The 12,537-nt window shown below is 33.6% G+C and overlaps 1 protein-coding gene across 1 annotated transcript; it reads left to right on the top strand.

Moving 5' to 3' along the window:
• The first annotated feature begins 1,326 nt into the window (after window positions 1-1,326).
• Window positions 1,327-9,267, top strand: LOC118738432 (elongation of very long chain fatty acids protein AAEL008004). The gene is made up of 5 exons (XM_036469368.1): window positions 1,327-1,457; window positions 2,024-2,214; window positions 5,993-6,067; window positions 6,130-6,429; window positions 8,177-9,267. Exons 1-5 carry the CDS (start codon window positions 1,397-1,399, stop codon window positions 8,477-8,479), a joined length of 930 nt encoding a protein of 309 aa, XP_036325261.1. The 5' UTR covers window positions 1,327-1,396; the 3' UTR covers window positions 8,480-9,267.
• The last annotated feature ends 3,270 nt before the right edge of the window (window positions 9,268-12,537 follow it).

The following is a 12,537-nucleotide window of genomic DNA, read 5'->3' as shown; positions in this document are numbered from 1 at the left end:
ATGTTTCTGGAGTAAGAGCAACATTCACAGGCTCATGCAATTACATTTACGCTCAAAGATATTTTTGCAAATCTTATCGTCGGATATATGTAAGGGTGAACTACCTTACCTATATGGTGCAGACTAGTGCTCCTAGTACTATTGTTCGATTTCATATTGCGAATTCGTATTCCATACTACAATAATACATACAAATGTATAACGACCGTTGCAATGGAATGACACATTTATATACGTGTAAATATATATAAGTATGTATATGTAAATATTTATATTTTACATCCCAACAAACACTGAAACAAAAATTTTCAAACGTTTGATAAAATCGTATTTCTCAATTTGATTTCAGCATTGTTTATCATTTGAAACTAAGCATTTTCTCAAATTTTTCTCGAACATTGTTTATCATTTTAAGAACGGTAGCATTCCGTTCCGTTCCATATGTGTCAACATGGCACAGATGTCGCAGTCCATCAGTAGCCTCCTACATCAGTCGCAAAATTGTTCTTCAAAACAAACTATGCAACAAAATTTTTTGCATCAACCAAATTTTAAAATTTTCGTTTCGTTCTGCTCCACACACGTTTGAAAATAAACGAAAATTTCATATCAAAAACGTGCTTTTATTCGAGATGCATTTGAGAATTAACGCTTGAGATTGGAAAAAAAATACTGATTCTCAAATGCATCTCAAATTGAGAAGTAACAAAAATGTTTATTGGGATGCTAATTGCCGGCAATTTGCTCACAAAAGAAAAGTTGAAACTCATGTTGGGTAATTCAAAAAAAGATACAAAACCAAAAGGTTGCCCCACGAGTGCTGAACTAATGTCTTCTTTGTGCTATTTTATGAATACGTATCATCTTGAGTCCAAAATGCTTACATGCATATACATACATATAAATGTATGTATGTTTTGTGTTCAACATTTAACCGGGGGCGGCTTTTGCATTGCAATTCCATTGGCGGATATTTTTTTCTTAAAATTTTTAAAGCATGACATCGCCATCGATTGGCAGTAGCTCGCAAATTTTAATTTTAATATTAATTGATTGAATTATGTTGTGACTAATTTATTGTGTTGTTGTTTTTCTTTTATTTACAGTTCCATTCTTTTCATACCCACTTTTGTCATTTTATTCTTACAATCACATGCACTTACAGAATATTAGTATTTCAATAACTTAATTAAAATTTTTTTTTTTTTTAAATTGCAGCAATAAAAAGACAAAGCATACAGCTGAGGAAATCTGCGTAGTAGCACGAGTCCCATCAAAGATCCAATATACAGATTGGCAGTAGCTTGAGTGCTTACGCTGAGAATAATAAACAAAGCAGTTTGTTAAACTCTAGTCGAATTCAAATAGGGCAGGAAGTCAAAAACACTAAAGAAAAATGGCATATATGAATGAAACAGAAAGCGACGTGTGGAATTTCCTATTCGTTGAGTTGGCTGGTAAGTAAACAAATACTTATATATATATCTGTGGTCACAAGCAATAACCGCCTAAGTCGACTTAAGAAATAATGGAATTATGTATAGTATATGCTAATGTATTCTAAATACAAGCCCTATATTCCATGCGTACGTGAAATCCCCATCTCACCAGCTAGGCAACTTAAAAAGTTATAGGCGAAAATATTTTGGTTTCCCCATAAGGCTAACATTACAATCCACATGTTTAAAACGTTTTTTCTCGAATTCATAGTTTTCGACTTAGGCGGTTATTGCTTATGACCACAGATATTCGTATCAACAAACTTGAAATCTTTAAAGTTTAATCCGCCAAATCTGTTCGAAATATCATTTATGTATGTGTGCTCGTACATATAGTATGTAGTATATTCTTTGAATACCATACAATCCTTTGAAATATGTACGTATGTATGTATGTACCTAAGCAACATTGAAAAGAAAAGAACTATATTTTGAAGTAGCAATTTATTTCAAGCTAAGTACTTAAGCTGACAATTACTTTTTTATCTTATACTAATAATAGCATTTTTTCACTTCCTCAATAGATCCACGTACAAATGATTGGTTCCTAGTTAAATCGCCAGTACCGATCTTCTCTATTGTGGGGCTTTACTTGTATTTCGTGCTTTCTTGGGGTCCACGTTATATGCACGATCGCAAGCCTTTCAAATTGGAAAAGACTTTAATTGTGTATAATTTCCTACAGGTATTGGTCAGCGCATGGATGGTCTACGAGGTAAGTCGTATTTTGAGTCTTTTGTTGATTTTATTATGCATATTTATACGTTCAAACATATGTACATATGAATGTACATATTTACACATGTGAGTGTGGCATTTGAATTGAATTTTTATTTGTAGGCCTAATTTATTAAAACCAGTTTTCATTTCCAAATTATTGCAAAAGGTCACAAACTCAACCTTTTAGAGCAATTTTTGTCGCTTCTTTGTATCAATTTAGGAAATTCCCCATATAAAATAATACTCGTAAATACATATATAATTTGTGCAATAGGCCTTTCCATTTAGACAATTCTGCGTTAGCTTTTCTGCTTGAATTTTTAATATTTGAATAAAACTATTCAAAAATCAAATTGAATTAAAAAATTAAATCGAATTAAAAAATTAAATTAAATTAAAAAATGCATAACTTCTTATTATGGAATTTTTTTTTTTTTTTTAATATGATTTGATCAAACCAATTGGGAAATATGGATCGTAATTATAAAAATTAAAAAGTCACCGCAATTTTGTATGAAAAGTTATTAAGTTGGTAACTTAACGGTTTTATCGATGTTTGCCACGCCCATAAATTTTAAGAGACACTTTTTTAAGTTCACTTTCCCAGTTTGAGTTTGAAATTGGGCAAAATATTGTTTTTTTTTTATTTACTTTGGAAAAGCTTCTGCTATAACGACTCAACTCAAATTATAGGTATTTTCAGTAGAGCTAATTAAATTGTTATTTGGCACACTGTTCATTAGAGACTCTTCTTTATCTCCTTATAAAATCTTAGGGGGCATGCGCCCTTAAGGGCATAAAATATTCGGAAGTATGTGAATATATTTAGAATTTATTTACGTAGATATGTATTTATGTTTGTATATCCAAAGAGGATGAGTAATACGTTTATTTCCGAAAGTTATTGAATTCAAAACAAAATTTTGCAAAAATTCATGTTTACCATTTTAATAATTAAAGCGGCATAGTCGCTTGAATGAGACGCCATAAATACGAGTTCGAGTTCTCATTTCAATATACGTATATGGTTGCATGCAGTTTTACAACCGTTTCACATAAAGAATTGTCAAAATTACAATAAACAGAACAATTTCAAAATATGGAAACATAACCCCGAACCAGTTTTAAATTTGCCAACCAGCATGACTTAGGTAAAATCTTCGCTTTTTTCATATTTCTAATTCTTAGCTCTAAGCGCTTAGATCAATAACCTCAAAAGAAGAACTTGGCAAAAATATTAACGGCAATCTAATTCAGCGCTTTCAAAGCCATCGAGAGAATATTTAGTTTTTAATGCGTTGCTATTGAAATGCCCGTTTGCGTTGGCCTGTGGAAAAATAGTGTGGAAAAGTAAAAAGGTTTCTAAAGTAAAAGTAAAGTCTTTGTTTAGGTTGAAACTACGAAGAACAGACTCCTCCTCCCACAAGGGCCAAGTAGTAGGGCCGTGATACCATTTGGAATTACTAGCCTTTTTCGGTGTTATGAACTCACTCGGAACAAACCTGTTTACTGCCGTTAGAAACTTTGCCAATGGTTAAGGAGCGATGCGATATTGAGAAAAGCGATGCAAATGAGTAAGATCAATGATTGGCCAGTTAAATGAAAATCACTTAGGGCCGTTTTCTCAAGCAACCTTTAACTTTAAAGCTCACTTTACATTTAAAGGTTGCATTAAATTATATATGTACATATGTAGCTATGTCTTAAGTAAAGCATATCTGTTATGAGTTGTTGACGTATGTGTGTTTTTTGGTTATAAACCTTGGTTTAAATCTATATCTTGGTCTAAGTCTATAAATGTTAATGCAACATTTAAATATAAAGGGAGCTTTAGAATTAATGGTTACATAATAAAGCTGCCCTTAGTATGATGAAAGCGTCCGTTTTTTTTTTAGCAAGGACGCAGCGAAACCTCTCGAGCCCTGGGTCGGTTCTATTCACCTAAAGAAATAAATACCAAATTTTTATTTTTAGTTTTTGGTTATGTACAGCGTGGCGACGAATAACTGTTACCCAGGTTTGTTGATAAATAAAAGAGTCCTTTATAGATTTTGCGAAAAAAGTAGTTTATTATTAATTTTCCACACATTTTACTTTGGTTGTATTAATTAGTTTTTAAATTTTAATCCTTATTTACATTTACCAGCAGTGTAAACGTTGAGAGAAAAGTTCATTTGGCACGCAGGTCCTCGTCAGTTAATTTATTCATTATCTTCTGTAACCATAGGCAAATTTTCTCTATTTTGAGTCCCTTATACTCGCCCTTTCGTCCAACATAAGGCCTCATACTTAAAAATCGAATAGACTCGGAACTGGTGACTAGGACGGCCATTCATTCGACCAACCTTATACAGTTTTTTTCTTTTTTGTATTTTTTTGTACAAAGCCTGAGAAAAAATACACCTGGAAAAGTCTTGCGTGCCAATTGAACTTTTCTCTCAAAGTTTACACTGCTGGCAAATGTAGATAAGGATTACAATTTAAAAACTAACTAATACAACTTTTGTAAAATCTGTGGAAAATTAACAATAAAATCCTTTTTTGCAAAATCTATAAAGGACCCTTTTATTTCTCAAAAAACCTGGTTAGCAGTTATTCGTCGCCACGCTGTATATCATACTTTGCGCCTGAAACTATTTTTTTATCAAAAATAATGATTATATTTTAAGCTTATTTTTTTATCAAAAATTAAAATCATTGCTTGAGTATTACTTTATCTCTCATAAATGTTACAAAAAAGGAAACAAATCATTTCACCACATAAATATAGCAACTTTTATTTAAAAAAAAAAGTTAAGTAATCCATTATATACTGCCATACCCACAATGGCGAAGCCTTGATGTACGCACTTATCTCCCCTGCTGCAGTGCCACGCTCGATGGCAAGTAGGGTCTGCCGAAAATCTCCAGCGAGCAATACGAATACTTCACCCATCAGCAAACGGCTGCGGCGGATATCTTGCAAGCTTCGAGCTAGTGCCTCGATTGCATACTTGTGTGACTTTGTACATTCGTCCCAAACTATTAATTTGCATTGTTGCAACATAGCCCCGCCACCATTGTTTTGCTAATGTTGCAAGTTGATGTATCCTGACTCGCAAGCTTCAGAGTCAACTGATATCCCTGAGGAGGTAATAGCTAGTGCAATATACTTGGCAACTTGCTAGTAGCAAATTCAGCAGTCTTGCCAGTTCCCGCTGGTGCGTCCAAGAATTAAAGGCCACATTCTTCGCTTTCCACGGGGCTCGCAATTTTAGAGGAAATTCGCCTTTGCTCGGGAAATAGTTTGGGTTTTGTTTGGGTGACTTCAGCCGCCAAGTTCATGGTGTTGTAATCATCTCTCTGAATAACTCATTGGACAGTTCTCCCGTTCGTTGCGGAGTGGACGAGCCGAAATCCCACATGCGTTTCGCACTATTGAGAAAAATGCTTCCTCATTTAATTTAGGATACAAATTTAATTTAGATTTTTTTTTAACTCAAAACAACACACCGCTATTTCACGGAATTACTTTTTCTTCTTATTTGGCGTTGTAGCCGCCTAAGCGATTTTGGCCGAGCTCAACAAAGGCCAGTCGTTTCTCTTTTCCACAAAAAAAGCGAAAAAGCTGTTTTATTACTTTACTTGTTTAATGTGCCTCCGCAGAGATTTTAGAATTTTCTTTAGAATGAAATTCTCACTTTATTTAGTTACTTATTTGATGTTTTATAATTTCTCAATCAAATTTTGTATGACTTATTTCATTGTTGTTTATGTTATTTTCTTCTTCATAGGGCTGTGTGGCATGGACAACGTACAATTGGCGCTGCCAGCCGGTTAACCGTTCTTTCACACCGCAAGGTCTTAGGGTAAGATAACTCAAATAAACTACATAAATACTTGCTATCTAACTTACTCACTTTTCACATAGGAAGCGCGTGGCGTCTATGTCTACTATTTGGCGAAAATCACCGAATTATTGGACACAGTTTTCTTTGTGTTGCGCAAAAATGAACGTCAAGTTACATTCCTACACGTATACCATCACTCAGTTATGCCGTTGATCTCATGGGGCACCACCAAATACTATCCCGGCGGGCATGGCACCTTCATTGGCTGGATCAACTCATTTGTGCATATTGTTATGTACACCTATTACTTATTATCGGCATTTGGCCCGAAAATGCAAAAGTATCTGTGGTGGAAGTCGCACATAACCAATCTTCAAATGGTAAGTATTGCGATTTGATGTTAGTGCGTAATTACTCGTACATTTTAATGAGCAAAAAGACCGGTTATTTGACATTGAAGCGCTTAAACGCAACGCTCTTATGCTCTTATATGGTTCGGCTGTGATTTAAGTGTGAATATTCTGTTTTGTCACTTGTTGATTGACCACTGTATGATAAATTAATAACATATTAATACATATATCAAACGGATTTCGGCATCCATATTTAACACAATTTATAGGCATACGCATGGTGTGATTGAAAACTCAGTGCGGCGCTCTTTTAAGGAAATTCATATAATGTCAAAAAATATAAACGAACGAACGAACGAACTTTTTTTTTAATTGCACAGTATATTTAGTACATTTCTTATAAGAGCAATGAAAAATTCCATCACACTTTGGCTGCATTTCTTTATTCATTCTGAACGTTTGGAATAAACTTTTTTGTTTACTTATTCTTTAGAACGTTCCTGATGATATGTTAACGTATATTTCAAACGCATTCTGTTTATTCCGGCTGTGAAATGGGATTATCCGGAATGTATAAAGAAACGCAGCCTTTATTAAAAGCATTTTGGGTATACGTACATAATTATGTATTAGAGCCCTGCACGGTTACATAGAAAATTTGTAGTGAATTGCCGAAACTGTCTATACCTATGTATATCAATTTTTTTTGTATGTTATTTTAGTTTACAATAAATATTTAGGTGCAACTTTTTATTGCTTTGTTTATGCCAACATCTTTGTAAAAATTTAATAGTTAACGTACAGTGGCACTTTGATAGAACGAAAAACTCGAAATTCCAATTTTTGGCCGAATCCTAACTGTCGGCTTTTTACTTGAAGTTCGGCCGAAACCGAGTAAAAAATTACATAGCTTGAAAAAATCGATAGCTTAGTTTAGTGCAGTACACACAAAGCAATTTTGAAAATTTAACTTGCCTATAGTTATATCGGGCATTGAAACTTTGGGCAGGAAATAAAATTAAAACGACAAGTAAAAATATAAAGTTGCCTTAAAAATAAAACAATTAAATGAAATGTCAGAAACGCTACAAAGCCACTCATGTAAAAAAAATATATATATAATTGAAATTTTTATAACATAAAAAAATTGTCTTTATATATTTTTTGCCAAATTACTCTGCCAATTTGGGCCGAAGCCGAACCGAATTCGAACCCCACCATTCATGGCCGAACTGTTCGGTAACCAAGCCCGAATTCTATGCGGTAGTACAAAAATAACAACTTCCATTTATTTTGTTATTGCTTTCGGTATACAAGTATCGAAATATATATATTTACTTCTGAGGAAAATTTATACAATTTTAGGTAAAGTTTTCCCGCAAATTAGGTTAAATTTTAAAATAAAATTTGTCATCAGAAGACCAGAACAAACAGCTGATAGCATACCTCAAAGTCAAGATTAAGCATACCCTGCAGGGTTGCATGAAAAAATACATTCAATTAATCACTTATCGAGAAATAACGAACTGAAATTGTGTATGGTAAGTCGAGCTCAATTAGCGCCCTAATCTAGAAAGTTGGCTCGATTAACTTCATGTCTGAAAATAGTATGACTCAGCTACTCACACAAGAACACGCGATGTCATTTTGCTGTCGTATTTATTAATCATCATATGAATAACGTAATCGTACAGTGCTCTGATATGCATATATGCCCGATTGAACTGTTTTGAAAGATGAACACACTATACATATTTTTTATATTTTTTCACAGATCCAATTCTGCATGGTCTTCATACATCAAACTCAGCTCCTGTACACCGATTGCGGTTATCCCAGATGGTCCGTTTGTTTCACCCTACCCAATGCCATTTTCTTCTACTACCTCTTCAATGACTTCTATCAGAAATCGTACAAAAAGAAACAAGTGCAAGCAGCAGATGCTTTGAATGCCAAATGTGCCGCCGCCGCTGCTGCTGCAACGGCCAGCGACAACAACAATGACATCACCGCCAAAAATTTGAATGGTTTACCGATAGCCGCAGCGTGCGACACACAAGCGAAAAAGAATCTGTAAACAAAAGCTTTAAAAAAAAAAACATTAAGGAGGCGCCTTACCTCCAAGAACTGCCAAAATGGACTCAAAAGAACACGCGCACGCATAAATGTGTATGTGTATGTTTGTTCGAGTATATGTATATGCGTGCCCACTCACCGACGCTGTGTCCGAAGCTGATCCGGCCAAGATGTCAGCTATACCTCAACATATCTCAGTTGTTTAATCATATCTACTAATTTTAAGTTAAATCCAGTTTCCTTTTTATCCACCATATTGTCTTTTTTGTATGTACATAAATAATATTTATGTACATACGCACTTACATATGTATATGTAGTGGAGATTCGGGTGTTCCTGGATGTGTGCGTTGAGGGTTCTTAGTTATTAACGGTTATGCAAATATTTGTTGTTTCTTGCACAAGAATTACTTGCCGATTATTTGATTTTTATATTTTTTATATTTTTTTATTTCACTACACAATGCCGTCTTATTGATAAATCAATAACAGAAATTATTTAAACAGCTGTATACTTTCTAAGTCAATGGAGCAAGCAAATGGTGTTTACTTACGAGTACAATGAAGGACTTAATACGAAATTTGTATGTGATTGATTCCCTTGAGGGAACTCGTTATGCTTTTTCCAAGTATACCAAAAAAAAACGGAGCCGGTTGCCAATAGTTTTTAACTAAAGCTACTTAAGTCAAATTAAATACGCTAAAGCATTGTTTAGTTTTAATTATTACGAATACTTTTAGTTCTGTAAATATGTATGTATGTATTTTAAAAACGTGTTTATTTGTATATACCGGTACTTACAAATTTAGAAATATGTATGTATATGAAAATTAAATATTTACTTAAAACTTGAAGTTGCGAGTTTATTTTATCACATCCAATTACCCAGTGGGAAAATGTAATGTATAGTAATCGAAAAAGTAATGAGTAAAACAGGTCTTTTCACATTCGAAAATGCATTTTTTTTCCACACGGCGATGTTCTAGGAAAGTGGGGCATTCATTTTTTCATTACCAGAATATGATTTAGTAGGAATTTTTTGCGACTTTTTGGCTACATTAGAATGCTGATTACATATTAAGCAGTAATAGAATCTAGAATTCATAAGAAATACATTACATTATTTATTACGCATATAATGCATTACGACTTTATCACACTGGGTTAATGAATAACAATTCGTACTGACTATAAAAAAAAATCGTTTAGAAACTTGATGAGGTAATTGTAGAGTTCGAATTGTTCCTATTGGAGGGGACAGGTCCAGCTCGGAAATCAATTTCTTTGGTTTACAAAATCTTAAACATTTCATCATAATTTTTACTAAAACTGGGATATTTTAGTAACTACTGAAGCTTATTCACTCAAAATTGATATTTAAAATAATTTTATGGTTACATGTGTATATCTTGGTAACCGCCAATATACCAATTTGATCCAAACTTGGCACAGTTGCTGGACTTGATACTACATACCAAATGGCCGAAAATTTTTAAAATCGGGCATTAACCATGCCCACATCCCATATAACGGTAATTTAGAGAAACACGAAACCTTCGATAAATCAGTAAATGTTAAAGCTAATTTATTCAAAATTGATGCTTGCAACAATTCTTTACCAAGAAATACGTTTATGATAAAATCTTGGGTCATGGTCACATATACTTATGTATGTTCTACCGTTGAAAATTATTGAAATCGGACTAAAATTACGACCACTTTTCATATAACGGTAAATTTCAGAAATGCTTGAAACTTCGATATTTCGAAATTTAAGGACGCTAATTTTAACCAAAATTGATACTAACAACAATCCCTTGAAAAGAAGTAATATTATTTGGAATTTTGGAAATGGGCCCACATATATCTATATAAGCTTTTTTCATATCTAATTGAACGCTCCATCGAAGATGTTTGAAATAGACGTAAAACCACCCCTGTCTACCACGTAGCGGTAGTTTTTGGAAAGGTGAAAAAACTAAATCGAATACTTGCCCCGGGTATTTAATGTTCGGCTCCGCCTGAACTTTGACTTTTTTACTTGTTGTTTGTTAATTTCGTATTTTCTTTTGTTCGACTTTTTTGTGTTTGATTACGAAAACGAAATCGAAATAGAGATGCCGTTTTAAAATCGATGTAATCGGAGATTCGATTTTTTGTTCCGATGCGATCCGTGAATCGATTCAAAAAATTCGAGAATCGTCATTCGATTTTTCCTAAATTGATGCCGGATGCACCATGTGTCCAGCGACCTACCTTTCTATGCCTTAATGCTACAATAACGGCTATCTCTCGAACAATTGCGTCAAGCGGAGGCAAATGTAAAATCGCATTCAGAGCTTTAGTAGGTGAAGAGCATAGAGCTCCGCTTCCTGCAAAGCTTCGCACTCCTTTGTACACTTGGGAGTTGTTTAAAGTGAACTAAAATTTTCTGTGGCAACACTCCAATAAAAATGGAAATATAATTTTAACACATATGGCATCTAGTTTTATTTCGTTGAATTTCCAATGTTTAACACCGTTTAGTGTAATTTGTGAAAAAAAAAAAATTTGAGTTGAGCTTTTGGGATTTGTTTACAGATAACAAAGCGAAGCTCAATTTTTCGCATTTCGAAGGCAAAATTGAAGAAAATAAACTGAAATGTAGGCACCGCTGAATTTGCAATTGTTGGTAGCTCTCATGAAAATTTTAATCGCCATATGAAAACCAAACATCCTTTCGTGATTTTGCAGAAAGACGATGGAATGAAGACGATTGAATTGTGTAGTTATTGCAGAGGATCATGGATATTTAGAAAAATGTTCTTTTTATTTTACAGACTAGTTCAATCTTTTACTTGTATATGAATGCGTTATAAAATATACATTTTTGTTATTCTGTGACTCAGCTCCTACTACCGAAGCAGTTTAATTAGGTGAACTAGAGTTTATTAAGAAGAACAAACTAAGACTCAGAAGAGCTAGCTCAATGAGCTAAACGAACTAGAAGTGAACTAATCTTTAAAGTGAACTAAAAAAATCCAACTCTAGTAAATAGTATAATGGAAAGCGCTAGATTGTTTTTGCTCTAAAATTATCAGGAGTACGTTTACGTGGGAAACGGATAGCTGCGAGGATTTGGTCGAAAGGCCGCAAGTGCATATACTTCCTATCATCAAATGAGACCTTGAAAAATAAAACTCAAAATGAAATCGCAGTAAATATACGCACATATTTACGTATGTAAATGCAAAAGATATAAAATTAAATTTAAAAAACAATTGAAAAACGATTTATATATAAATATGTATGCCACAATATTATAATTTAAAATTTTTATAAAGCATGCTTAGATGTGGCACATTACTGTTACATAGATGAGAAACGTTAAAAAGGTTGCTTTCACTACGTTCTTAATCAGTTTCTTAACTGCGAGTCGCGTGCCGTGGCAGAGTTGTGGCTGATTAATATTCCGCAACATGATAATTGGCACACCTATTTTCAATATGTGGGGTCATCCCTGAAAGATTAATGTGGTTCGAAAATTCCGTTTGATAATTAACTGCTTTATCTGCTTCCAAAACGGTCCTTATCGACTTATATGTTATCTCATCACTTTGAATGCTGGATTAAATAACATTATTGAGTTGATGGACATCCTCATTCTTCGCGTCAAGAATAGCTCTTTCGTGTAATTAATTTGAATAATAGCAAACATGGTTTCAATTAGTTCTCTTTTCGATGTTTCTAAGTTACAAAAATTGTCAGACAATAAAATTTTTTGTAAGCTCTCATCGACTGGCATCGCCTTGATTTGAACTGTTCAGCTTTTCAACCAATTTTTCTAGTAAAGTTATCCCAAATACCTTTCGTTTGCTGCCAATTATGTAATATTTCATTTAATTTTAATTTACTGTCTTTACTTTTAGATAAGTGATAATCCTACTGAAAATATTTCCAAACCGAGATTTCTCAAATATAGTTCAGCGTTATGAGAAGGCTTAAGTAGCCCTCTATACTTGTAAAAAGGCCATAGATAAGAGGTGGGGCCTCAGTCCCCAGATCCGTCGATGAATATT

This window comes from Rhagoletis pomonella, unplaced genomic scaffold (assembly GCF_013731165.1).
Source record: "Rhagoletis pomonella isolate Grant_MI unplaced genomic scaffold, Rhpom_1.0 Rhpom_scaffold_00004, whole genome shotgun sequence".
In the NCBI taxonomy this organism is placed as follows: domain Eukaryota; kingdom Metazoa; phylum Arthropoda; class Insecta; order Diptera; family Tephritidae; genus Rhagoletis; species Rhagoletis pomonella.
The sequence above is the reverse complement of the archived record's forward strand: the minus strand, read 5'-3'. Positions and strand labels throughout refer to the sequence as shown.